The sequence below is a fragment of the Carettochelys insculpta genome, chromosome 10 (assembly GCF_033958435.1).
Source record: "Carettochelys insculpta isolate YL-2023 chromosome 10, ASM3395843v1, whole genome shotgun sequence".
In the NCBI taxonomy this organism is placed as follows: Eukaryota; Metazoa; Chordata; order Testudines; family Carettochelyidae; genus Carettochelys; species Carettochelys insculpta.
In genome coordinates, this window is record NC_134146.1 from 45,164,772 (window position 1) to 45,188,399 (window position 23,628).

The 23,628-nt window shown below is 41.3% G+C and overlaps 1 protein-coding gene, 1 long non-coding RNA gene and 5 other non-coding genes across 9 annotated transcripts; 1 reads left to right on the plus strand and 6 right to left on the minus strand.

The window, feature by feature from the left end:
- Positions 1-618: 618 nt before the first annotated feature.
- EIF4A2 (eukaryotic translation initiation factor 4A2) lies at positions 619-9,406 on the minus strand. 2 transcript variants are annotated; one of them, XR_012646759.1, is made up of 12 exons: positions 9,305-9,406; positions 8,295-8,340; positions 8,068-8,200; positions 7,674-7,813; positions 6,148-6,316; positions 5,629-5,738; positions 4,842-4,985; positions 4,259-4,396; positions 3,594-3,683; positions 3,091-3,170; positions 2,251-2,358; positions 1,265-1,403 (listed from the first exon to the last, which is right to left on the minus strand). XR_012646759.1 is itself a non-coding variant. In XM_075003795.1 (11 exons), exons 1-11 carry the CDS (start codon positions 9,331-9,333, stop codon positions 1,259-1,261), a joined length of 1,224 nt encoding a protein of 407 aa, XP_074859896.1. In that variant the 5' UTR covers positions 9,334-9,406; the 3' UTR covers positions 619-1,258. The 2 variants fall into 2 exon arrangements, 1 of the variants encoding a protein (XP_074859896.1); XM_075003795.1 differs by lacking the exon at positions 2,251-2,358 and having other exon boundaries at positions 619-1,403.
- LOC142018754 (small nucleolar RNA SNORA63) lies at positions 3,744-3,871 on the minus strand. The gene has a single exon (XR_012646924.1). It is a non-coding gene; the product is annotated as a small nucleolar RNA SNORA63 (small nucleolar RNA).
- LOC142018747 (small nucleolar RNA SNORA81) lies at positions 4,586-4,766 on the minus strand. The gene has a single exon (XR_012646918.1). It is a non-coding gene; the product is annotated as a small nucleolar RNA SNORA81 (small nucleolar RNA).
- LOC142018739 (small nucleolar RNA SNORA63) lies at positions 5,455-5,579 on the minus strand. Its single transcript, XR_012646910.1, has one exon. It is a non-coding gene; the product is annotated as a small nucleolar RNA SNORA63 (small nucleolar RNA).
- LOC142018751 (small nucleolar RNA SNORD2) lies at positions 5,801-5,868 on the minus strand. The gene has a single exon (XR_012646922.1). It is a non-coding gene; the product is annotated as a small nucleolar RNA SNORD2 (small nucleolar RNA).
- Positions 7,882-7,949, minus strand: LOC142018748 (small nucleolar RNA SNORD2). Its single transcript, XR_012646919.1, has one exon. It is a non-coding gene; the product is annotated as a small nucleolar RNA SNORD2 (small nucleolar RNA).
- A 2-nt stretch (positions 9,407-9,408) lies between the features above and the next one.
- LOC142018216 (uncharacterized) lies at positions 9,409-15,353 on the plus strand. 2 transcript variants are annotated; one of them, XR_012646761.1, is made up of 3 exons: positions 9,409-9,536; positions 10,630-10,728; positions 15,266-15,353. It is a non-coding gene; the product is annotated as an uncharacterized LOC142018216 (long non-coding RNA). The 2 variants fall into 2 exon arrangements; XR_012646760.1 differs by lacking the exon at positions 9,409-9,536 and adding an exon at positions 9,889-10,476.
- Positions 15,354-23,628: the final 8,275 nt, after the last annotated feature.

Below are 23,628 nucleotides of genomic sequence, written 5' to 3' on the forward strand. Positions count from 1 at the left end.
AGTTTCTGCCTCTTCAAGTTCTTTCCCCTTGGCTAATGCTCTATCCATGAAAATTGTGTTAATTCCTACCTAGTTGCATGGTCTACCACAAGCAGCCTGTAACTCTTGCAGACTTAAATGATCCAGAGAAGAGATTAGACATCTTCACACACCCCATTGTCAGCTGTGCAGGAGCAAGGAAGATATGTATTTACCTTGTTGCTTATTGAATTGGGGTAGCATGGAGGTGTTTAGTACTAGCTGGCTGTCTGTCAACATTACACTTCCACTATTCAACTCAGCCTCACCTCACTATAGTAATTTGACCATTTACATGGATCAGGGGAGACCTAACCCCAGATGGCCATTGGTAGACAAACCAAAGCCAGGACTATAATCCAAGCCCAAATGGGTTTTCAGACAAAAAAGATACACTTTTGTCCACAGGCCCTTATTAATGTTCAGTGTAATCTCACTGTGACCAGTCTAGTTTTTCTCCCAATCCACTAGGACAATTGTTCAGAGGTGTGGGTTACTCCAAAACAGCCCATCTACAATGCAAAGGAAGGGCTATATATTTGTATCAGCCCCTCACTTGCTTATGAAAGTCCCCCTCAGCCAAACACTGACACTTTGAAAGTGAATATAGAATTATTTTATTGAACATTCAAACTTCATTAAGACATGTGCAATATGGCAATTTTACTGGGTTTCACCCTAACTAAGACAATAATGATTGCTTGCTAGGGCATCAGGATCCAGATCACACTTACCACTAATTAAATACTTTATTGAATAAATACATAAACAATAATGCATTACTCTTTATAAAAAGTTTAGTTTTTTTAAAGGCATTTCCAATTCAATCTAAGTATAAGTAAACTATACAATAAAGGAAGATATGCTAGTTTAACATAATTGGCTGATTTTATACAGCACTTATATCTTTTAGTCCATAAGTAAATTATCAAATGATAAAGAACATCCAACACAACCACTTCTACTGAACTAGGAAATAAATTTCTAAGAAAGAAAAAATTTACAGACCCCATGACTTTCCACCCAACCCCAACAGTCTAACCCTAAAGTGGATAAAGCCAATGGCTTTCCCCAAGAGCTCACAACAGTGTCGCTTCGCTTATCAAAAATCTGTATTTCTGATCCGTTATGAGCATTGAGACAAGATTCAATATATCCCCAAAGAAAGAAGCACAATGCACGTTGTGACTCGCTTTTTCAGCAACAGCGAGCACTGCATTAAAAATGCTTATCCCAGGGATTAAATGAGATCTGCCACATTCATTGGCATCTCCTCCACTGTAGTATTGTAGAAAGTCTCAATATCCCGAAGTATTCTTTTGTCCTCTTCAGTGACAAAATTTATAGCCACACCTTTTCTGCCAAAACGGCCACCTCGTCCAATTCTGTAGAGAACAGAAGACATTTTAAAATGTTTCTAAAGGTATCTTTGTACAGGAATTTGAGACATGGCCATTTACAGGAGATCAGACTAGCGATCACAATGGTCCCCCTTCAGGCCCTGTAGTCTATTCAAAAACATTTGAAGCAGCCTCAATTCATCTGTTTATTAAAAAAAAGCTAAGATCCCCTATCTGCCAAAGAGCAGTGTATCCTTATTTACAGTACTTGCTGCTAATCAAAGTAATATCTGGCTAAGAAAAATTAAGCATTAGTGTGCTAACCTTAAAATAGCCAGCCTACAAAGAACAGTAGAGAAAGATTATGTTGCAACCATAACAGTATCTCCATGTAGCACTTAGTGATGAAGTGTAAAGTCATTTCAACCTCCCACTCATTACGAGAATGGCTACAAGTGAGACTTACAAATCCAGCCACCCTCATCCATTTCCCAAGCATGGGCAGAGCTTGGTCAGCCTAACACCCAGATCAATGTTCAAGAGTGTTAAAAAACCCAACAAGATTCTGCTGTACTTAAATTACATTCTGTAACAGAACAAAAAGTGTTGCAAAAATCATTTTCAGGATTTAAAATGCTGTTTTCAGTGGGAAAACTTATCAGTTTGACAGTGGAAACTGAAGCCAGAACTCAGCTTTGCATAAAAGTTTAGGTAAAACAGATTACACCACCACATTAGTTTTAGTTCACAGCCCACCACAGTTCTGCCTTCCTCCATAGAAAACTGGACAATAAGAAACACCTTTTCTATAAAAACTACTAAGATACACAAGAATGGCTCATCACAAAACTTAAAGTGAACAAATCATGACAAATGAAAAATATATAAATACCAACTCGCTCTTTATTCAAACAGTGTGCCGTTTACGAATCCACGTCCTAAATTAGGTCAACGCCGTTTCTTAGCACCATCTTGTGTCATCAACTGCTCCTATCGACTCCTGTATTTTTTTACATCAAGTAACAGAGTACAATTTACTTCGTTTAAGGACAAAGCCACTAAAAGAAATATTTAGCTAAACTTAGGGAAGAAGCTTGCTACCAGGGGAATTAAACTGCCATAGAGTAGAGAATCCCACTGTAAAAAAAGGAACCACCAAGAACAAGAGCACAAAACAGCACAATTAATCCTCAAATTCACTATACACTAACTGATGTCACTACCAATATGGAAGCCTACTAGCTGAACAGCAGCAGCAATTCATGAAAAAAATAAGGCCTAAACACTAAGATGTGGTGGACAATCTTTACTAATAGCAGTGCTCATAGAAAACCTAGTTATTTTAGTCTCAAACTCCACAAGATATGCTGCAGAAGATACCAATTCAGCATCAGATGCCAATTGGACTGGACCTCAGCAATGAATGATCAGATAATATTAAGACATCTAAGTTTTCCCACTGCTTTGTTTTATTGACTAACCAAGAAGCTCTGCCCCTCCCCATTTGAGTGTTATGAGAACACAGCTGTACCAGTCAGTGCTTTGTATTAAGTGATTTAGCTATCCATCTCCACACACACACACCCCCCCCTCACCCTCCAGTCCCCACATCCCACCCCCACTGAGCTAACAACTCAGGAGTGGTTAGTGTTTGTCCAAATTATGCAAGTTCTTGCAATTTAACATGAAGCAACAGAACAATATTAAATGATTTAACACTGCAGCAACTAACCTGTGAATGTAGTTTTCACGATTGGTTGGCAAATCATAGTTTATAACCAATGAAACCTGTTGCACATCAATGCCACGAGCCTGGAAAACAATGGACACTTTATACAAGTCCACACATTTGGAAAAGAAATTTACCTCTTGTTTTGTTGACCACATTATAGTGATGAACTACAACTGCGTAGTCCATAGTGGAGTGTAGTCTTTACTCTTCCAAGAGCTTGAATGGTTTGGTTACAATAACCTTCACCAAATTTAGAAGCTTTTGGCAGCAAGTGTGCACATGCTAAAAGCAAATGCAAAGGGAGGTACAGTGTTAAGGTAGTTAACTTACTGGGGGAGGGAACATAGAACAGGGTTCATACCACGTTATCCTCCCCTGAACCCCAACCCCAGAACCTGGGGCCCAAGCTGGTGGAATTCACACCAGTGGATCATTGTGGTGTGACTTCTGGTCATGTGTCACTTGAAGCACACTGACATATGCTAAAAAATTTAGGTATTTACCAACAAGTCAGTAGTGATCAAAACACGGCTTGATCCTGATCTAAACTCCCTCATGATAACATCTCGTTCCTTCTGGTCCATGTCACCATGCTAGAGAAATAAAGCATTTACAATTTCAATAGTCCAGAACAGAAAAATCTTATTTTAAATTTGTATGAGACCAAGCGTCCCCATCTGCTACATGATCAAGGCAGGCAGGGATAGTATGAAACATTTTGCTTTGAGCAGGGGGAACGACAATACAGCACTTCACAGCTACATTGTAACTTATCCTGCTTCTCATTTAAAATGGCACCAGAGTATAAATCCATCTTTTTAGGTTAGTGGTTCCCCAACCTGGGGTTCATGCACCTGTCAAGTGCACAAAGGGTATTGCAGAGTGTCTGAAAAGGTAACAAGATTAGTTTCTATGGCTTTTTTATTCATGAACCGCAGCATTACAATCATTTTAAAAATAAATTTTCCAATTGCTGCCCAAAACACGGATTTGAGGGAGTCCACAGTTTGGAAGGTGACTGTACTACTGAAAAGGTTGGGAACCACTATTAAGACACTTCAGTGGGAATGATTTTATCACTGCACAAGTGATGCAGAGATTTTACAGTGATCCTAATAAGACATCTCATACTTGAAACCTTAAAATAAAACAAAGTATCAACTCTTACCAGAGCAGAGACTGTGAAGTCCCTTGCATGCATTTTCTCAGTAAGCCAATCCACTTTTCTCCTTGTATTCAGGAAAATAACAGCCTGTGTAATAGTCAGTGTCTCATACAAGTCACAGAGAGTATCCAACTTCCATTCCTAAATGAGTGGATTGTATATGTTTAGGAAAAAGTGCCAGCTAATTAGATTTGTGTCACCTAACAGGCTTAGTTTAAACATATGGGAAGGCAGGAGCTACAGAAAAGACAGTTCTCACATTAGTATTTCAGCATGTATGTTTCCATATTATAGCTGCATAGTTATACATTATATGCAAGCTTCCACATACACTGTTGCACCAAATCTTAAGACATAGGACACTGGACATTAAGAAAGAGGTCCACCCAGGTCATTTTGGATCTAGTGCACATTTATTCTTCTTCTTATGTGTACTCTGCTAGCACTACTACAAAAACCAAGGCTCAGCCCTGGTTTCTGTAATTATAGCACAGTGCTTGAACAAGAAGGTGGAGGGACAAAAATTCTAAATACTTCCAAAAAAAAAAAAAAAAAAAAAAAAAAAAAAAAAAAAGGTAAAACCAACCTCTCTTTCAACATTAATGTAGAATTGTTTGATACCCTCCAGGGTCAATTCTTCCTTCTTCACTAGAATACGTATGGGATCTCTCATGAACTTTTTGGTCACTTCCAACACATCCATTGGCATCGTGGCCGACAGCAGTACAACCTAAAATATTTTACAAGAATTTCTTCAGGTTCATACTGAAAGAAAAACCACTAGTACAGTAGCTTCATATCCAACATTCATTATCTAGAGCTCTGAAGTAACTGGCATTTTAACCACATGGAAAATGTAACTGAAGTCTACTTAAATTAGTGAAAGTAAATACAAATAAATACACAGTATAAGTTTACAGTACTACGGTTGATAAAGTGCTCTGCTGATATTTTTCTTTATAGCTAATCTTGGGTCTTTAGTATTATGGATTGCTAGGTATACCTCTATTACCATATTTTAATATCTGGCAACCTCCTGATCCCAAAGTTGCTGGATATGAAAGTTTACTGCATAATCCCAATGATACAATCAATGCCAACATCCAAGAAAGCAGTTTATACAATAAGCAATCGAAAGCAAGAGCAATTAGGATTACTAGTTGACTAGTATTAATTTTAAATTGGTAAATTAAGATTACATGTATGAGACCAAGCATCCCTGGTCTGCTGTGGAATCTAGGCAGGACAGGAACAGTATGAAAATTTATTGAGCAGGGGGAATGACAATACAGCACCAACAGCTACATTGTAACTTATCCTGCACTTATAGCCATAATCTGTTCACCTTATTTATAACTAAAGCCTGATTTTACCTGAATATTTGTGCTTAACTTTTGAAAAATATCATAAATTTGATCTTTAAATCCACGACTCAGCATTTCATCTGCTTCATCCAAGACAAACATCTTGATCCATTTAGGGGCTAGGAGAAATTAACAATGTTTACTGTACCAGACATAGCTGTAAATAATGGACTCTTCCCTTGAGTGATCAGTATTAAACTTTATCATTTCTAAGTCAGTCCCAAAAGATGGTAAAACATCAGTTCACTCTCCTTGTAAATTTTACACCCTAAAAAAAGTTACCCAACAGCTGCAAACTGTATTCATTTAAAGTATTACTGTCCAGTGCTTTGAAACAAATTGTTACTTTACAGGTAAATCTCTATCTCTACCCCCCCCCCCCCCCCCCCGCAACATGCATGTCACAATTGCCTCAACAACCTCAAAAACTGAAGTGCCCATTTCTGGTATTGTCAACTGAAATCAAGCTTTCACATGTAAATACTATATACTGGTTTCTGAAGAAGTGAAGCTAAGTTCAGTACTTACAAAGATATCGTCTATTTAACATATCAAACACACGACCTGGAGTTCCAACCACAATGTGTGGAGCCTCAGCCTGAAGCTTCTGCATCTCATTACGAACATTTGTGCCTCCAATACAAGCATGGCAAGTTGCCCCCATATAGTCACCAAGAGCCAGAATTACCTTTTGTATCTAAAATAAAATTTCAGAAGTCAGTACTTCCACTATGTTATGGGGAATTTTTAAAAAAAATACCATAAACACTAATTCCTGTAATTCAGCATTCTGGTCTGAACCACCATCATGCATTTGTCTGGTATGGAAGGTGGATAGAAGTTCCTGCTAACAACCAAAAGGCATTTAAAAATCTTCATTAAAAGCATGGCATCAACATGTTAACTTCTCTGTTGGACTACAACTAGTTTTTTGTTTCACTAATGGAACATTCAGTTCTATCATTGCACCCTTCAGCTTTTAGTTCAGATAAAAGTAATAATTTTCTGTGTATAGAGGCCAAGCCACAGAGTGCTAGTAGGGTTGAGAAAACCAGTATGGGTGTCATGCACTAGTGGAGCAAGTCACAAAATTATGCCATGTGTGTCAGGCAGTCAGCATACAGACATGCAATGAGCTCAGTTTTAGTAGGCCAAACCAGCTCCACAGAATTAAGGCCAAATGATGGCAGGTAGCACCACTTGCAAAAATACCAACCCTGTTCACAGTGAAGTCTCATTTTGCCACTGCCTCTACTGACAGGAGAGACAGGATTAACAAGCTAATGAGATCCACTAAACTGTAATCCAATATCATGATCTCTAAGATATCTTTTAGCTTGTTGACCATTAAAGATATTGTGTTTGCCTTACATTCATACAGCTCTATTTCCAAGCACACTTAAGTTTAATGTTTGTGAGGAAGCAAAGATTCTCACAAGTGAAAACAATTATGTACCTTTTAATATATTTTGAAATTCGGTTTTACGTTTGACATCTACACTTTCACTTAATACTAAATCTTACATCAATAGATTCTTAGAACACTACAAGAGCCAATGTAGTCTGGAACCCCAATTAAAAGGCTTCATTTTGAGACAAAGTATTGTACCTTTTGAGGGTGAAACATGCAACACATGAGTATGGGTCAGATCAATAAATCACAAGACAATTAACTGACCACATGTGCACTGCAGTTTTCATGTTGCACAACTGCACAAGTTAGAATTGTTTTAACAAGTGCATCTTGTTTCCACTCAGAACATATAAGATTTCACCATTTGCCAGGAGATGCCCTTTCAGAACTAGGCAGCATGTAAGCTGTTACCTGCACCTCATCCCAGCATCACTCCTTAGAGTTCTCACCTCCCCCTTCATATTGATAAGGAAAACCTAAAACAAAAGCTAGTCTGTTTCCCCACTGCACTCAAAGCAATAAGGATTCTGAATGGACATTACAGTTACGGACCCCATTTAAAGAAGTCTTAACTGTCCTACACAGTTGTGAAACCTGAAAACTATGCAATGTGCAAGTAGTTTAACTACACTATCAATACCTGTTGAGCCAGTTCTCTGGTAGGGGCCAATACTAGTGCTTGGGTCTCCTTGAGATCAATCTCCAATTGCTGCAGGATGGAAATAGCAAATGTGGCTGTCTTGCCAGTACCTGACTGAGCTTGAGCAATCACATCATACCCTAAAAAAAGTAGGATATATATTTATTGCTCCCACCAAAGTCATTCATGTTTAATTACATTCCTTTTGAAGTGATCAGCAATTAAGCTTTCTCCATTTCAGGTCAGTCCCGAAAGATGGTATACATCATCTCACTTTTTTTTTTTTCCAAAAAATGCTTAAAGCATGTCACCAAAGTACATACATTAAAAAGAACCTCTTCTCTTACTTCTATTGTCATTAGACAATACACACCAGATTTTTGTGCTTGCCTACCTTTGATACAAGGAATAATAGCTCTCTGCTGAATAGCTGAAGGCTTCTCAAAACCATAAGCATAAATACCCCTCAGTAAAGATTCTTTTAAGTTCATATCATCAAAGTTATCAACAATTTCATTCCAATTGCTCTGTAAGAGGTGAACAAAAAGGCAGATTGTTATTAGACAGATTATCTACCTCAATACAACATCAGAGTCTAAAGGCTATTATGCAGTTACTCACCTCAATGACACCATCAGGCTCCATTCCCTCAGGGCCCCCATGGTCTCTGTAGCCAAGAAAAAGCATGCTTTTCAGTTAAGAAGTTTGACGTAGAAGAGAATGTATTCTGTACCTTGGATACCACTGCTTCACAAGAACTTTAACAGATTACACCGGCAAATACTTTGCCAGCATGAGAACCAAACGCCCCTACTCCTCATATGCATCCACGCCGTTACTCTGAAGTCCCTCCATGCCAGGCTGTCACCATTCATAACCCCCAAGGCACAGGGGGAGATCGCCAAAACAGCTCTGGCGGGGAGATCCGCACCGCACTCCCCTCCCCTCCGCGCGGCAAGGCACAACTAGCAGGCCCAACGTACAGCGCCTCCCCCACCCAAGAGACGGCACACGGCACGCACCCCTCGACCCATAGCGAAGAAATCTACTCTCAGAAGCGCGTCGCGTGCCGGTCGTTGCAGCCCCACCCGGGGTAAAGGCGAGAGCCGCCCCGTCTAGACTCGCTCATCTGTGGAACCCGCAGGGGAGGGCTTCCCTCGACCTCCGTGCGGCGCCTCCCTCAGCCCCAGGGCCGACAAGTTCTCGCGAGAGCTCCACCCAACCCCTGAGATTGCGCAAACACGCTACGCAAACGGGCCTATGGCCCGAGTACCGCGCCCCTCCCGCTCCGCGTGAAAATGGACTCGCCCGAAGCCGGGCCCATGAAGGGCCGGAGTAATCCTGAGACTACGCCGGGGGAAGAGGGCGAAAAGCCGAAGGGATATAGCCGCCTTCCTTCCCAGCTGAATCATGCCAAGCCCCGGTGGGTGAGGGGCGGCGAAACGGGCAGGCTGCGGGAAGAACTGGCCTAAAAAGGGCCGCCTGCAGTAAGCCATCTGGCAACGTACTTCCCGGCAACGGGCCTACATCACATGAGCCCCCCTCCTCCGTTAACGTCTCTACCTTTCACAATCTCTTCAGAAGAGAAAAGCCACGAAGCCCCTGACTAGTCTCCCCCGCCCCCCCCATACCTGCTATAATCCGCGGAGCCACCTGACATGTTCCGATCGCCAACCCCCTCACTTGTTGTGTCCTCAACTGAAAAGGCAGCGCGTCTGCGGCGCCGGCATTATATACCCATCCAGCCGCCGGAACTCATTTTCCTCTCTCTGCGGAGGCATCTGTATATCGTCACACCATGAGAGCCACAAATGGGCCCCGTTTAGGGTTTACCTGGATCGCCAATGTGCCCAGTCCAACGGAGTATGACCTTTTCTACGTGTTTCGTTAGTCTGCAAGGGCCAGAAGAACGGGCGGAGATTGGAACTCTTTTGTGTGCCGCGAAGGCGGAAGGATATTGCAGCAGTTGAGGATGTGACAGTGTTTGACTCCTTCCTCCTCTTGCTCGTGCCCCCACCACTCACGCACGGGGTTTCTGGGCCCGGCCCCTGCTGTAGACAGCTTCAGAGCGGGAAATGGGAGGAGGGAGAGTAACGATAACGGGGCAAGAGGGGAAGGGGAGTTCGGTGGGGGGCGGAGGAAATGGGGGAGGGAGATTTTAGGGTATGAGGAAAAGGGGACACCTGGTGTGAAGGGTTAATGCCTAAGCATTAGCAGTGGGGGAGGCTGGTTTGTCACATGGTAGAGTTTTATCAGTGTTCCAGGGCTGCTGTCAAGCCTTGGCTCCAGGAGTCATGGGATTTTGTGAGTTTCTACGGGCAGGTCAGTACTGAGGGAGAAAGTCGACAAGTCCAGCAGTGTGAATAGTGTAGCAAGAGGCAACACACCTTAAGCTGAATTTGTGTGACGTTCCCACCGTGAATAGATAGATAGATACCCTGAGTGTTGATTTCTGGTTAAGTGTAGACAAGTCCTAGGCTTTCATTTATCACTCCCTCCCTCAGCCAAATAAAATTAGCTTCTAGCCCTTGTGAGGAAAGGCAGGAAAACTGCCTCCTGAAAGTCTCCAATATGAGACACAGTAAAATAATCTGCCAATGGAGTCAAAAGAAAAAATCCTTTCGTGATTTTTAAATCAATCTTGTGGTTTGGAAGGTGAATGCATGGCTTTGGCAAGGGATGTGGGAAAGCAGCTCAGGAAACAAATACCCAGGGATCAAGCAGTGAAGTGGAATGGTGAAGATGGACCTAGATGAGACATTTGCAGACAGGGGGATGTTGCTCTCTGTATTGTTTGGCTAGTGTATGTAACAAATCACCTTATTACTGTTTAATTCAGGTTTTCAGATACTGTGGTGATGGGTGCTGCATAAAAACCTGGATAGGTTAAATAATTTAGCTTCAAATGCTGTTTTATTCATTGGCAGCATTGAAATTTATGCTGTGTTGAACATAGGAGCAGCCTTGTTGGATCAGACCAAAGGTTCATCTACTCCAGCATCCTGTCTTCCAACAGTGACCAATGCCAGGTGCCCCAGAGGAATGGAAAGAACAGGTAACCAAGTGATCCCTTCTCTGTCACTCATTTCCAGCTTCTGGCAAACAGAGGCTAAGGACACCATCTGTGCCCATCTTGGCTAATAGCCTTTGATGGAGTTATTCTCCATCTAGTTCTTTTCTGAACCCTGTTAAAGTCACAGTCTTCACAACATCCTTTGGCAGGGAGTTCCATAGATTGTGTGTTGCAGGCAGAAATATTTCCTTTTGTTTGTCTTAAACCTTCTACCTATTAATTTCATTTGGTCTCCCCTAGCTAAACTTTTCCTTGTTTACTTTATCCACACCAGTCTAGATTTTATAAATCTTTATCATATTCCCACTTTTTTGAGGTAGGAGATACTAGCAGAGGTGATTGTAAAGGGGAGTTAAAAAGTAGGTAATATATTCTAGAAGAAGGTTTATTTAGGGGAATGGTTGTGTGGGAATTAACCAGTGCCATTGCTAGGATTGCTACTGATTTGTTCATTTGTGATGAAAAAGTGTTGTGACAGATTGCAATTGACGGTATCACAATGTGAACACTAAATTGTGCCAGGAAGTATTGTTTTGATGACACATAAGAATTTAAAAGAAGATCATACATTAAATAAGTAATTTTTTTATTGTGCAAGCTAGGTCAGAATGGTTAATGGTTTTACACTGGTTATTTTCATACCAATGTAAAAGAAAAAGTATTTCTACATTTATGAAGTTTATTATAATTGCTTTGCACGGTTACTTATGTATAAACAGTAAACTCTTTCATATCTGGCATTCTATTATCCATAACTCTCAGATAACCAGCTTTTTAACCATAAGTAAATTTTAGTTGCAGTTTTCCATAAATACAATATAGTGAAAGTTAATACGAATAAATACAGCAAATACAATATAAGTTTACAGTGTATAATATTACTGTTGTTGGTAAATACTCAATGCATTTTTGTTTGTTTCTTAATATCTAATCTTGTTTTTCTTTTGTATTATGCATTGCTAGCTTTACCTCTCTATTATACAGAATATTTGAACATCCGGCAAAATCTGGCAGTTTTGTAACACTTTAAAGATGAACAAAATGAGTGCTACAAGACTGCTTATTTGTTTTGTGAAGAAACAGACTAACACAGCTACCTCTCTGTGACTACTCTCTAATCCAGAACTGTCTCCTCTTTCAAACTCCATAATCCACCATGATTTTAGTTAGCTGGATGATCACTTATCATGGGTGTGACCAAGTTTCCCGTGGTCCTGTAAAGCTTGTTTATAGCCACCAGTCCTGGCTCTCAGTGTTCTGTGCTGTTATTTAGCTGTAATTTATCCCAAAATGTCTTCTAAGAGCCAAGTAAGCAGTGGAAGTGTTGGTAATGTGCTGGAAAATATTGAGTTCCTGTTGCACAGCAGATTCTCTAGTCTGGCACCGGTCAGGTCCTAAGGGTGACAGATGAAAGGTTCAACCTGTATTAGAAAATGCACTGACAGGCTGGTCATCAGTATTCCTTCATGATTAATACGTGGGAAAGTCCCAAAGGACTGTACAAACATCAGGAAAGTATTGGACCAATATTTGGACCAAATATATTGGACCAAAAATATGTTTGAACCAAAACATCAGTGGAAGTTGCTAAACAGATTTTTTTGTCCAAAGAAAAGGCCCAAATTATCTTTCACACAGGAAGAAAAGGAAGCCCTGTACTTCTGTAAAAGGTTTTGGCTGTGTCTACACTACCTCCCTACTTCAAAGGGAGGATGGTAAGTAGGGTGTTGGGAGTTTATTAATGAAGTGCTGTGGTGCATACGCAGCACTTCATTAAGCAAACTCCCCCCGCACGGCAACTTAGAAGTTTTAAACTTTGAAGTGCCAACTTACGTCTAGTGGCGGCTCACCCGCCAGTACTTCAAAGTCCCTTTACTCCCTTTGAAGTACGGAGATAGTGATGACAAGCCCCTTGAGATGTGTGCAAAGAAGTAATTGCTAAGAAATCTACCTTGAAGAAAAGGTATGTTAAATCTTAAATACGAAGAAAGATTTGTTATATCTTAGCCCTTAGAAAGCATTATTACTTTTATTTGCTTGTAATCACTTTTAACTTTATCCCATATACTTGAACTCATATAAGACCCATTTCTTTTTGATTAATTTTTTTTTTTAAAACTTTTAATCTAATCCAACCTAGTGCTGTGTTTGAATTAGGGTTGCCATCTTTTGCAATCGGACAAACCAGATGCCATTCGTGGCAATGGCATCTGGTCTGTCCAGTTGGCAACCCTAATTTGAGTTGGAGTGGTTGTTAGGGTTAGAATAATAAACTGTGTTAAAATAGGGTTAAAATAATAGGGTTAAATAGGGTTAAAATAATAAACTGTGCTTTTATTTCTTGAAAGGAAAACAAATCTTTTTGCTTTTGAGTGTTTCAGGAGAGAGCTGAATTGTTCAGGGTCAGTTTTCAGGAATTTTGGGACTGAGAGAGGGTTGTTAGACAATGTTGGTGGAAACCAGGGTGGGGCTGTTGTAGCGTAGGCAGGCTGCTTGAGTTAGAGTTCTGAATCAAGGCTGCAAAGCACACAGACACTCAGGAAACTGCATGCCTGTCAGCTGGCTTTTGTATTGGGCTGTGAGTCATAGCACCAAGGTTTACAGGACACGGGGTGACAATCTCTTACTGGTCTGAGATGACCCACAAAAGGTCACAAAGGCAAAATTAGATTTCTAGTTAGAGCTATTGGACAGTTAGATAAAGCTAAAAATATTGAACATCATTTCTCTCAGTTTAATTAGATCAATCGAAATATGCTGCAGTAAGGAAACCACAATACTGTATATTTACTTTTCAAATAAGATCTTAAAAATCCATAGGTCCATGGTAAATGGGAAGATTGCCTTGATAGGCAGGAGGTACAAGAAGCAAAGTCGTCATTTTCTGCCAGAATTTAAATTCTTTTTAAAAAATTATGTTTCCATCTGATAATCAGAGCCTTTTTGTCTGTCCCTCTCTCAAAAATTACTATGTGTTTAAAGTATCGGAGGGGTAGCCATGTTAGTCTGGATCTGTAACAGCAACGAAGGGTCCTGTGGCACCTTACAGACTAACAGAAAAGTTTTGAGCATGAGCTTTCGTGAGCACAGACTCACTTCATCAGATGCATCTGATGCATCAGGTGCATCTGATGAAGTGAGTCTGTGCTCACGAAAGCTCATGCTCAAAACTTTTCTGTTAGTCTGTAAGGTGCCACAGGACCCTTTGTTGCTATGTATTTAAACTTTCCAGATACCTAAACTTATGTACTGGTGAAATGTAATGGCCTCTGAAATGCAGGAAGCAGACTAGATGATTTAATGGTCATTTGCTGCCTTAAACTCCATGAAACAGAAATTCTGAATAAGTTAAATGAGAGCTCTTTGATTTCAGCTCATTGAATAGTTATGCTTTATACTGAATAAGTACTTTTTTCATAATGTAGTGATTTAGGAGCATGTATAATCAAAAATCAATGGGAGGTAGGTACCTAAATCACATAGATACTCTTGACAATATTACCTAATGTCTATTTCACTTTATATTGGGCAACAGGCCTCACATTAACAAATTTGTCATAGTGCCAGCCTTCTTCCCACATGCACATCCCCAATCCTGTCAGGCTGTCCTGCTTTCTTAGACTCACAGTCTTCAGGGGCAGAAAGGACCATCATGAGCTACAGTTTGCATGTTGTAGGCCCCAGATCCTGACCCACGCACTGCTGTAATAAACCCACAACGTCTGGCTGAGTTATGGAATTCTGCAAATCATGATATAAATATTTCAAGTAACAGAATCCACCATTTACTTCAGTTTAAACCTGCAAGCATGAGCGCCAGGTTTGCATAATTTTGGTGGTGCCCAGAAGTGGTCCAAACAGAGCCAGTTTGTCCTTAGGGTAGACTGGAACTACAGCACTAGAGACTGCTTTGGGGAGTCCTGTGCTTCAGGGGGACATAGGGTCCAGGGTGGCCTGATGCTGGCAGCAGCCAACAATCTAACCTCAGTCTGCCAGGCTGTGCCTCAGCCCAACAGCTCCCATCATCACTTGGAGAGTGGGGCAGAAGCTGGAAAGAAGCAGTGTGAGAATGGAGGCTTGGGGAAAGGGGTGAAATGGGAGCAGGGTGGCGCAAGGGCAGGAAGAGGCAGCGCAGGTATTGAGCAATGGGCTTTAGGGGAATGGTGTGGAATGGAGACAGCGTGGAGCAGGCTGAGGCCTTCTCTGCTGTCAATGCCAGGCCCCTCACTAATCCCTCAAGCCACCCCCTTGAAGCACCATAAGAACATAAGAACATAAGAATGGCCATACTGGGTCAGACCAAAGGTCCATCCAGCCCAGTATCCCGTCTGCCGACAGTGGCCAATGCCAGGTGCCCCAGAGAAGGAGAACAGAAGACAATGATCAAGTGATTTATCTCCTGCCATCCATCTCCTGCCCTTGTACTGAAGGCTAGGGCACCATACTTTACCCCTGGCTAATAGCCATTTATGGACCTAACCTGCAAAAATTTATCGAGCTCTTTTTTAAACCCTAACAGAGTCCTGGCCTTCACAGCCTCCTCCGGCAAGGAGTTCCACAGGTTGACTGTGCGCTGTGTGAAGAAAAATTTCCTTTTATTAGTTTTGAACCTACTACCCATCAATTTCATTTGGTGTCCCCTAGTTCTTGTATTATGGGAAAAGGTAAATAATTTTTCTATATTCACTTTCTCCACACCATTCATGATTTTATATACCTCTATCATATCACCCCTCAATCGCCTCTTTTCCAGACTGAAAAGTCCCAGTCTCTCTAGCCTCTCCCCATATGGGACCCGTTTCAAACCCCTAATCATCTTAGTCGCCCTTTTCTGTACCTTTTCTAATGCCAATATATCTTTTTTGAGGTGAGGAGACCACATCTGCACGCAGTACTCAAGATGTGGGTGTACCATAGTTTTATATAGGGGAAGTATGATATCTTTTGTTTTATTATCTATCCCTTTTTAATAATTCCTAACATCCTATTTGCTTTACTAACTGCCGCTGCACACTGCTTGGATGTCTTCAGAGAACTATCCACTATAACTCCAAGATCCCTTTCCTGATCTGTCGTAGCTAAATTTGACCCCATCATGTTGTACGTGTAATTTGGGTTATTTTTTCCAATGTGCATTACCTTACACTTACCCACATTAAATTTCATTTGCCATTTTGCTGCCCAATCACTCAGTTTGCTGAGATCTTTTTGTAGTTCTTCACAATCCCTTTTGGTTTTGACTGTCCTGAACAACTTGGTGTCATCTGCAAACTTTGCCACCTCACTGCTTACCTCATTTTCTAGATCATTGATGAACAAGTTGAACAGGATCGGTCCCAGGACTGACCCCTGGGGAACACCACTAGTTACCCCCCTCCATTGTGAAAATTTACCATTTATTCCAACCCTTTGTTTTCTGTCTTTTAACCAATTCCCGATCCATGAAAGGATCTTTCCTCCTAACCCATGACCGCCTAATTTACATAAAAGCCTTTGGTGTGGGACCATGTCAAAGGCTTTCTGGAAATCTAGGTATATTATGTCCACTGGGTGCCCCTTGTCCGCATGTTTATTAACCCCTTCAAAGAATTCTCATAGATTAGTTAGATACGACTTCCCTCTGCAGAAACCATGGTGACTTTTGCCCAACAATTCATGCTCTTCTACGTGCCTTGCAATTTTATTCTTTACTATTTACCTGGCCACCAAAGTTCAGGCCAGGGCTCCCCAAAGCATGGGGCCTGGGGCAATTGTACAATCCATACAATGGATGGGATAGTTCTGAAAAAAATAAGGCCAAATATTGGTGGAGTGGGGCCCACATTCCAGAATATTGGTGGAGCACAGAGCCCACTGGCTAATGTAACTCATTGCCTATGCATGGAAGGGCCCCATGTTGCAAAGGAAAGTAACTGCTCTTCTCCAGGATTTCAGCTAATCTGACCTGGGGGAAAATTCCTTCCTGACTCCTTCCTTCCTTAAACAAGGAAAATATCTACAGTATGACTGGAATATGCTTTTGAAATACTGTGTCTCAGTAAAAGATTTGTGATGTTACAATTTTTTTAGTTAGTAGTTGGATAATCGGAGACATGTGGACCCAATCAAAGGTACGAGCATATGATATTTTTCTGTTGAAAATATTTATGTCTTCCCTTTTTTCTGTTTTATTTTTCTCTTATCAGTCATTAAATTTACAACATACTACCAACCTGAGAGGTACAGTTGTAATCATAGCTGGGTGTCTTGAATCCTCTCTTCGGTTTGGTTCTCCCCTTCAGAGTCTCACCGCAGAATAGAGGAAAAGAGCTGGGACTGGGTGGTTCATGTCCAGGACAGAGTTGGAAAATGTTGACTCCATTGCCCTTGTGCCATACACTTGTGATGTGGCCTTAGGCAAATCATTTAAAGGCTGTCACTGCATTATTGAAGTCAATGGGTTTCTTACTGGTTTCAACAGGAGCAGAATCCATGCTTTGTCTACACTTTAGTTTCCTTTTCTGTAAAGTGGAAATAGTAATACCTCCATCACAGGCATTTGTGAGGGTACATTAAATATTTGTGCAGAATGTTGAGATCCTTAGTTGGAAGATGATTTAGAGTGCAAAGTATGATTAGTTCATGAGAGGTGTGTGTACATGTCTGAGCACAAAGTTTAATTTTTAGATTACAATGCAAGAGGAAAGAATGCTAAAAAAATTATGTAAGTGACAGCTGGTGATAACATTCTGAAAGATCACTGTATTTACATGCGTTTTGCAGGCCAAGCGGAAGACTTCTGCACTACTGTGGTACACAGTCTTTATACATCTGACAGATGTAGTCTGCAAAAGTAAGAGTGGTAGCTGCCTCAAAAATCTGAGAAAAGGTACATTTGAACATATGTATTAATTTGAGGAAAATCTTGATATTGACTGATTCTTTTGTCAGTATAGTTTAATCCTTCAAGTAATATATTTATTCTCATGGTTGTTCAATTTGGTGATACCTGAAATTATAATTGCTAAGTTAAATTAACTTCAGTTTGTGCCAAATTAGTCACATCTACTAATCTAACAACTGCTACAGTCTGGACTTGATCATCATGTTGATTCCTTTTAGCCTGAGGTCTTTTTTTGCTTATTCTGCAGCTAAACATCTCTGTCCTACTAACAGTGAAATCTGTTTGTTCATTAGTAATTAGAATTATAATTTACATAGCCTAAGACTCAATAGATACAAAATTGATGGCAAACATTGTGTAAATAAATGAAATCTGGTTACATTGGAGTATACTAGTGTTTCTCAACCTTTTTTATAAAGTAACCCTATATAGGAAAAAAAAAAGTACCCTCAGACTTCTCTTGCCTACCCTTAAGTGTATGCATACCACTTGTTGAGAATTGTGGTCCTCAAGTAATCTGAGGTCTCAAAACAAGTGCCATTCAACATTTCCAGATTTCTGTACCCTTTTCAGGAGTCAAATTTGTTTTGCATACCACCAAGTTACACCCCACTTAAAACTACATACTTACAAAAACAGGCAAAACTATCACAGAAGACTACTCCCAAAAAGTTGCTGACTTTCCGCCATCTTATTATCATATAAGCGAATTGGAATAGAAATATTGTACTTACATTTCAGTGTAAGGCATATGAAGCAGTAGAAACAAGTCATTACCTAAAAGACCATTCAGACTGTACTAACTTTACCAGTGTTTTTTATGTATTCTGTTGTAAAACTAGGCAAATGTCTAGATGAGTTGATGTACCCCCAGAAGACTTCAGTCTACCCCCAAGGGTACTCATATCACTGGTTGAGAAACACTGCTGTATACTATGAGGTTTAATTTCTTGTGTAACTTATGGTTGTAGTGGGTTATATACCCAATATTAATTATAAAATCAAATCTGTAAAATAGAGTGTGCTCTTAAAATAATATATAATTTACCCTAAAATAATAATAGATAATTTTACTGTTTTAAATAAATACAACATGACTCAATTTACAAGTGTTCTCACTCCTGTAGTGCTACATAAGTGGTTAGTCAGACAGCTGTCAGGCTAAAAAAAACAACTGCTCAGCTCTTCATCAACTGGTAAAACACTGCACAGAGAAGTTCAGGGTTTGAATGCCTTTCCAGGCTTTTATTTGTCAAAACAGTAAAAATTAGCTTTATAACTGTCAGAGGAGAAATGACATAAGGTATTCACCATGCTGGATTGTAAGTGTTCTGTACTTGGTCTGCCTTTCATATGTCAGCCAAATGTAACAAAACTTTCCAGCCTCTAGAAGGACATTTTTACAATGCTCACTGAGCTTTGTGCAGAGTTTATACAACCTATCATCACAGTGAGTAAATATTAACAACACAGACAGATCACTACATCATTAACTGTAAACAAACTGTATATTCAAAGCCAAAACATGCATCATCATCAGATGCTAACCTAAATTTCTGCAGGAGCAAAGTTTTCCGTTGAACCTTTTTTTTCCTAATAAAATGTGGAGTAGTAATGCGAGCAGGTGACTGAGGATCAGAACTCCTGAGTTCTATTCCTAGCACCATTACAGACTCACTGTAATGGGGCATTCAGTATGCTTTATGAAAACATGCTTATGAATATTACATAACTGGAATATGCTTGTAATGTACTAAATATGATTTTCCCATTTGTATGGATATATCATTGCTGAATTTGAAGCTAGAAATATGGAGTATAAACCTGTGTTGTTAATGTAGTCATGCTAAGTGACAGTCATTAATGGTACTGCAGGATCTTGATGGCTCACTGGCCAGAAAACAATGAACTATAAATGGAGTTGTTTTTCCTGTGAGCCCGGGGAGTAAGGACTGTGGTTAGTCCTGCCAAGACATTTGGCCTTGTCACCTGATGCTGAGACCCATCTTGGAGGCTGTACTTTTCCACTGCTAGTGAGAAAAAGATTTAACTGAACCCAAACGATTCCTGTCTTTGGCAAACTGTATGAAGGTGGGAAGCCGAACAATAGGATTGCTCCTGACAACACGAGAGGAGTCCGAGGGGTCACATGCACGCCCAAATGCTGTGGGAGGGAGGCAGCAAGAGGTGAGACCTATAGTCTCTGAGTGGCCTGGTGGACTAGAGATGGGCCTGGCGTACACTGCACGGGTCAGGCAATGCCTGCCCTGACTGGTGTCTGATGGGGCAAGGTGAACACGGTGGCTCTTCCCCCTGGTTGCCAAGCGCATCACTTAATAGTGGGAAACAGAGTGATGTGCTGGCACTGGGGAGCAAAGCCATATCGTTTTGCTTCCCTTATTGTCACCAGTGAGTGCAGGGGGGCTGGACCCTACTGCAGGTGCCAGCCCTTCCCCTGCTAGTTCCCCTGAGCTTAATCACTAGGGGAGGGGTTGGGGGAAGAGGTGGAGTAGAGGCACAGCAGGGATGGGGTAGGTGCAGGAAAAGGCAGGGCAGGCGCATGACTTGGGGTGGGAGGGGCATTGTCACTACCCTCCACCAGAAGGCCTGGGGAGGAGTCATTTGGGGTGTGGCAACATGACTGGTGCTCCCCTGCAACTTTCACTAATCACCCCTAGAGGTGGCTACTGCCAGTCATTTGGACATCCTTGCTTACCACCCAGGATGACTGCTCGGTGCTGAGGCAAGTCCTTTTGGCTGAGCCTCCCCAGAGCTGATCTGATTTCAATGTCTGTATTATACTGCAAAGGGTTTTGAGCAGAGGTGACCAGTGCAGGGATTACAGATTGGGCATGTGCCCCTACCCCAGCCCCTCCCTGCCTATACCCTTTCCATGTCCATGTCCCTCTCACTCCCATCCCTGCTCTGCCTATGCCCCTCCCCCTCCTGCCTCTGCTCCACTCATGCCCCATCCTCTTCAAGCGGAAGCCCTGTACTACTTCTGATGGGTATGAGGCACTCCCCCCTCACGTGGAGCAACCGGCTGCCACACTGCTCCTGTGGAGGGACAGGACTGCCCCGTACTCATCAGAAGAAGTGTGGTGCTGACAATACATGTGGGGGAGGTAATACAGGGGGGTCATGTGGTCCCCTGTGCACCCCACCCCCCATACATCACCTATGATTGTGATCCTAGCTCAGTGTTCATGCTGGAGAAGGCTGGAAGGCCTGGCTCAGGAGGACAGAGTTGGTGGTGGGTACTGGTGGGTGGGGGTGGTAGACAGGAAAGTAGGCTCAGTGGTATTTCAGCACATCAAGTGACAGTCACAAGGGGCTCTCTGTAACTGAACCTATTACACTCAATATGAGAAGACAGGTGAATGTTTCAATACCCCATGCCTCTGTTTCCCATTTATAAAATACGAATAACAATACTTTCCTACCTCACAGGGATTTTTTCTATTGTGGGCAGTTGAGGGCAGAAATTATTTTTTGAATGTGTGTTCCTACGTTGTCTGGCCCAAGGTAGCACCCAGTTTTGAGTGGGGCATTTAGGTATGACCGCAATGTAAATATTAATAAATAGCAATATGGGATATTTTGAGGCTTAAGTATCTGATGATGTGGATGAAAGATGCTCTCTAAGACTCTGTCTGTATAAAATCTTTTTAATGAGTTAGTGGCATAGGTGGTGATAAATGTGTTCACAGAGCAAAGAGTGTTTCAGACAGGCTTTCGATAGTTGTCTACATCTATCTGGTGTAATGTTCTTGTGGTCTCAGAGAGGTAGCTGAGTTAGTAGTTTGTAGCTTCACAAATAACAAGTAGTCCTGTAGCAACCTAAAGACTAACAAATTCATTAGGTACTGAGCTTTTGTGGGTAAACTCCACTTCTTCAGATTATTGGACAGATTAAACAGTGCAGTCCAATAATCTGAAGAAGTGGGTTTTACACAACAAGCAGTCCTGTGGCTGCTTAAAGACTAACAAATTCACTAGGTCACAAGCTTTTGTGGGGATGTGGTGGGTTTTTCTGGCGTGTGGTTAGCACTGTCAAGTGATAACTGTTACAGGGATCTGCCCTCCTTTCCAGCTCTCTGTGCATTCTGTACACTCCCTAGAGGGCTGTTTGTGCCATGCTCTGGACAAGGCCTTTGGGCACAATGGTCCTCACTGTCTACAGACAAATAGGTGTAAATGATTACATAGGTGCAAAGCAATGGAGAATCAGTATTTTTGCCTGTATTTCAAGCACTGTGTCATAGCTCCCCATGATTAACTCAGAATGCACTAATACAGACAGCAGTATGGTCAGTGTAAAAGCATGAACATGGCTGTCAGAGGGTTGTGTTGTGGAAGAAGCTGCTGTTTGCACACAACAGTGCTTACAATAGTATTTGTTGAAAATGATTCATCTGGCAGTTTTACAAACTAATTACCAAAGCAGAGCACAAGGACATGGCATAATTCAAATAGTAAACTGCTCTGATGTATCCATTTTGGACCACAACTGCTTCTGAAAATTTTTGCTGTGAGTTTTAGTATAGCCATATGCCAAATATTTCTTTGTGCCAGGAAAACAAAATGGAAAAAGGCAGAAGTTGTAGTGGTGCAGCAAGTTAGGGAGTTAGAGGTAGTTACAGTGGCAATCATTAGTGCTAGCCAGGGCATACACTTTAGCACGTCACAGCAGAAACCAGAAATGACAGTTCACATTGGACTATATGTGTATTGATTACTGTTGCCGTTGCTCATTAGGCTAATATTTATAGTACAGCAGTGTCACATGGTAATTATCTCAGAAGCAGCAGCAAACAGTTTCTAAGTGATAAAGCAGCAGCTCCTCCGCTGCCCCCTTCCTTTGCAGTGTTTCCTTCAGGGAGCCGGGGAACGAGTGTGTTTGTCACTCTTGCCACCCTAAGCACTTCAGTGATCTCTGCTGTTTAGCACCAACATTTCTGCCTCACAAACACTGACACTGAATTTTCTTTTTAAGATAGCAAGGACAAAAAATGGCTCTCTCCCCATTCTCCTTCTTTGCTGTGCCCTCTTCTTACCTTTAGTAGCAGAGGAAATCCATGCTGCAGCTTTTTCTTCAGGAGGAGCAGCAGCACTATGGCAACAGCAGCTTGGAGGCAGCAATTCCTTGCACCTCACTTTTATTTTCTTCATTCAGCATATAGAGACATGATTTGTTTGCACAGTATAATAGCAAACACAATTTCAATGCACATTGCACAAGTGAACTTGTTCTTTAGAATTGTCAAGATGTTGTTTGCCAGCTAACTAAACATTGCTCTTAATTAAAGGCATTAAAGTACATCAGAAAACTCCTTTAATATATTTAAAATAAAAAAAACATGTATAACCATCTTCATTTGTGACACATACTGAGCTTTCCCAGATTTAGACAGACGTGAAAATTCTATGAGCTGTGGGTCAATGGCCAACAGCTCTCATGTCCACGTGAGGTCCTAAAAGAGTATTAAATATTTTGTGCATAAACTGAATGAGCCTTTGTTTACCATGACAACTACACAAAACAGTGATTTAGTTGTGAAATTCCTGTGAGAAGAGGTGTAAAGCCAGACAGAGGTCCTGCAGTTTCACAACAAGGTGAATGATGCATCAGAATATATTTGGAAATAATAATGAAAGCTACAGAACAGTGCTTAGCAGAGAAACAAAATATTCCCTGGCTGGGTAGCTACTGAACATCTACAGCCAGGAAACAGATTGATTAGAAAGGGACATTTCCCAGGTTCCCCAATTACAAATTAATCAAAACATAAGATGCAAATAAATGCCAAATGTGAGAGCAAATTAAATTTCTATATGAGACTCAGAAACACACAAGAGGCTTTCAATGGAAGCAGTGGGACCCACACACACAGGAGATAAGAACATAAGAACATAAGAACATAAGAATGGCCATACTGGGTCAGACCAAAGGTCCATCAAGCCCAGCATCCCATCTGCCGACGGTGGCCAATGCCAGG

Excerpts from the sequence above, each read along its gene's own strand:
- EIF4A2 (XM_075003795.1), bottom strand. The coding sequence starts at position 9,333 with ATGTCAGGTGGCTCCGCGGATTATAGCAG. Across the intron at positions 8,341-9,304 it reads GGCTCCGCGGATTATAGCAG|AGACCATGGGGGCCCTGAGG; the intron begins GTATGGGGGGGG and ends TCTTGGCTACAG. Across the intron at positions 6,317-7,673 it reads CCAGAGAACTGGCTCAACAG|ATACAAAAGGTAATTCTGGC; the intron begins GTATTGATAGTG and ends ATTTTATTTTAG.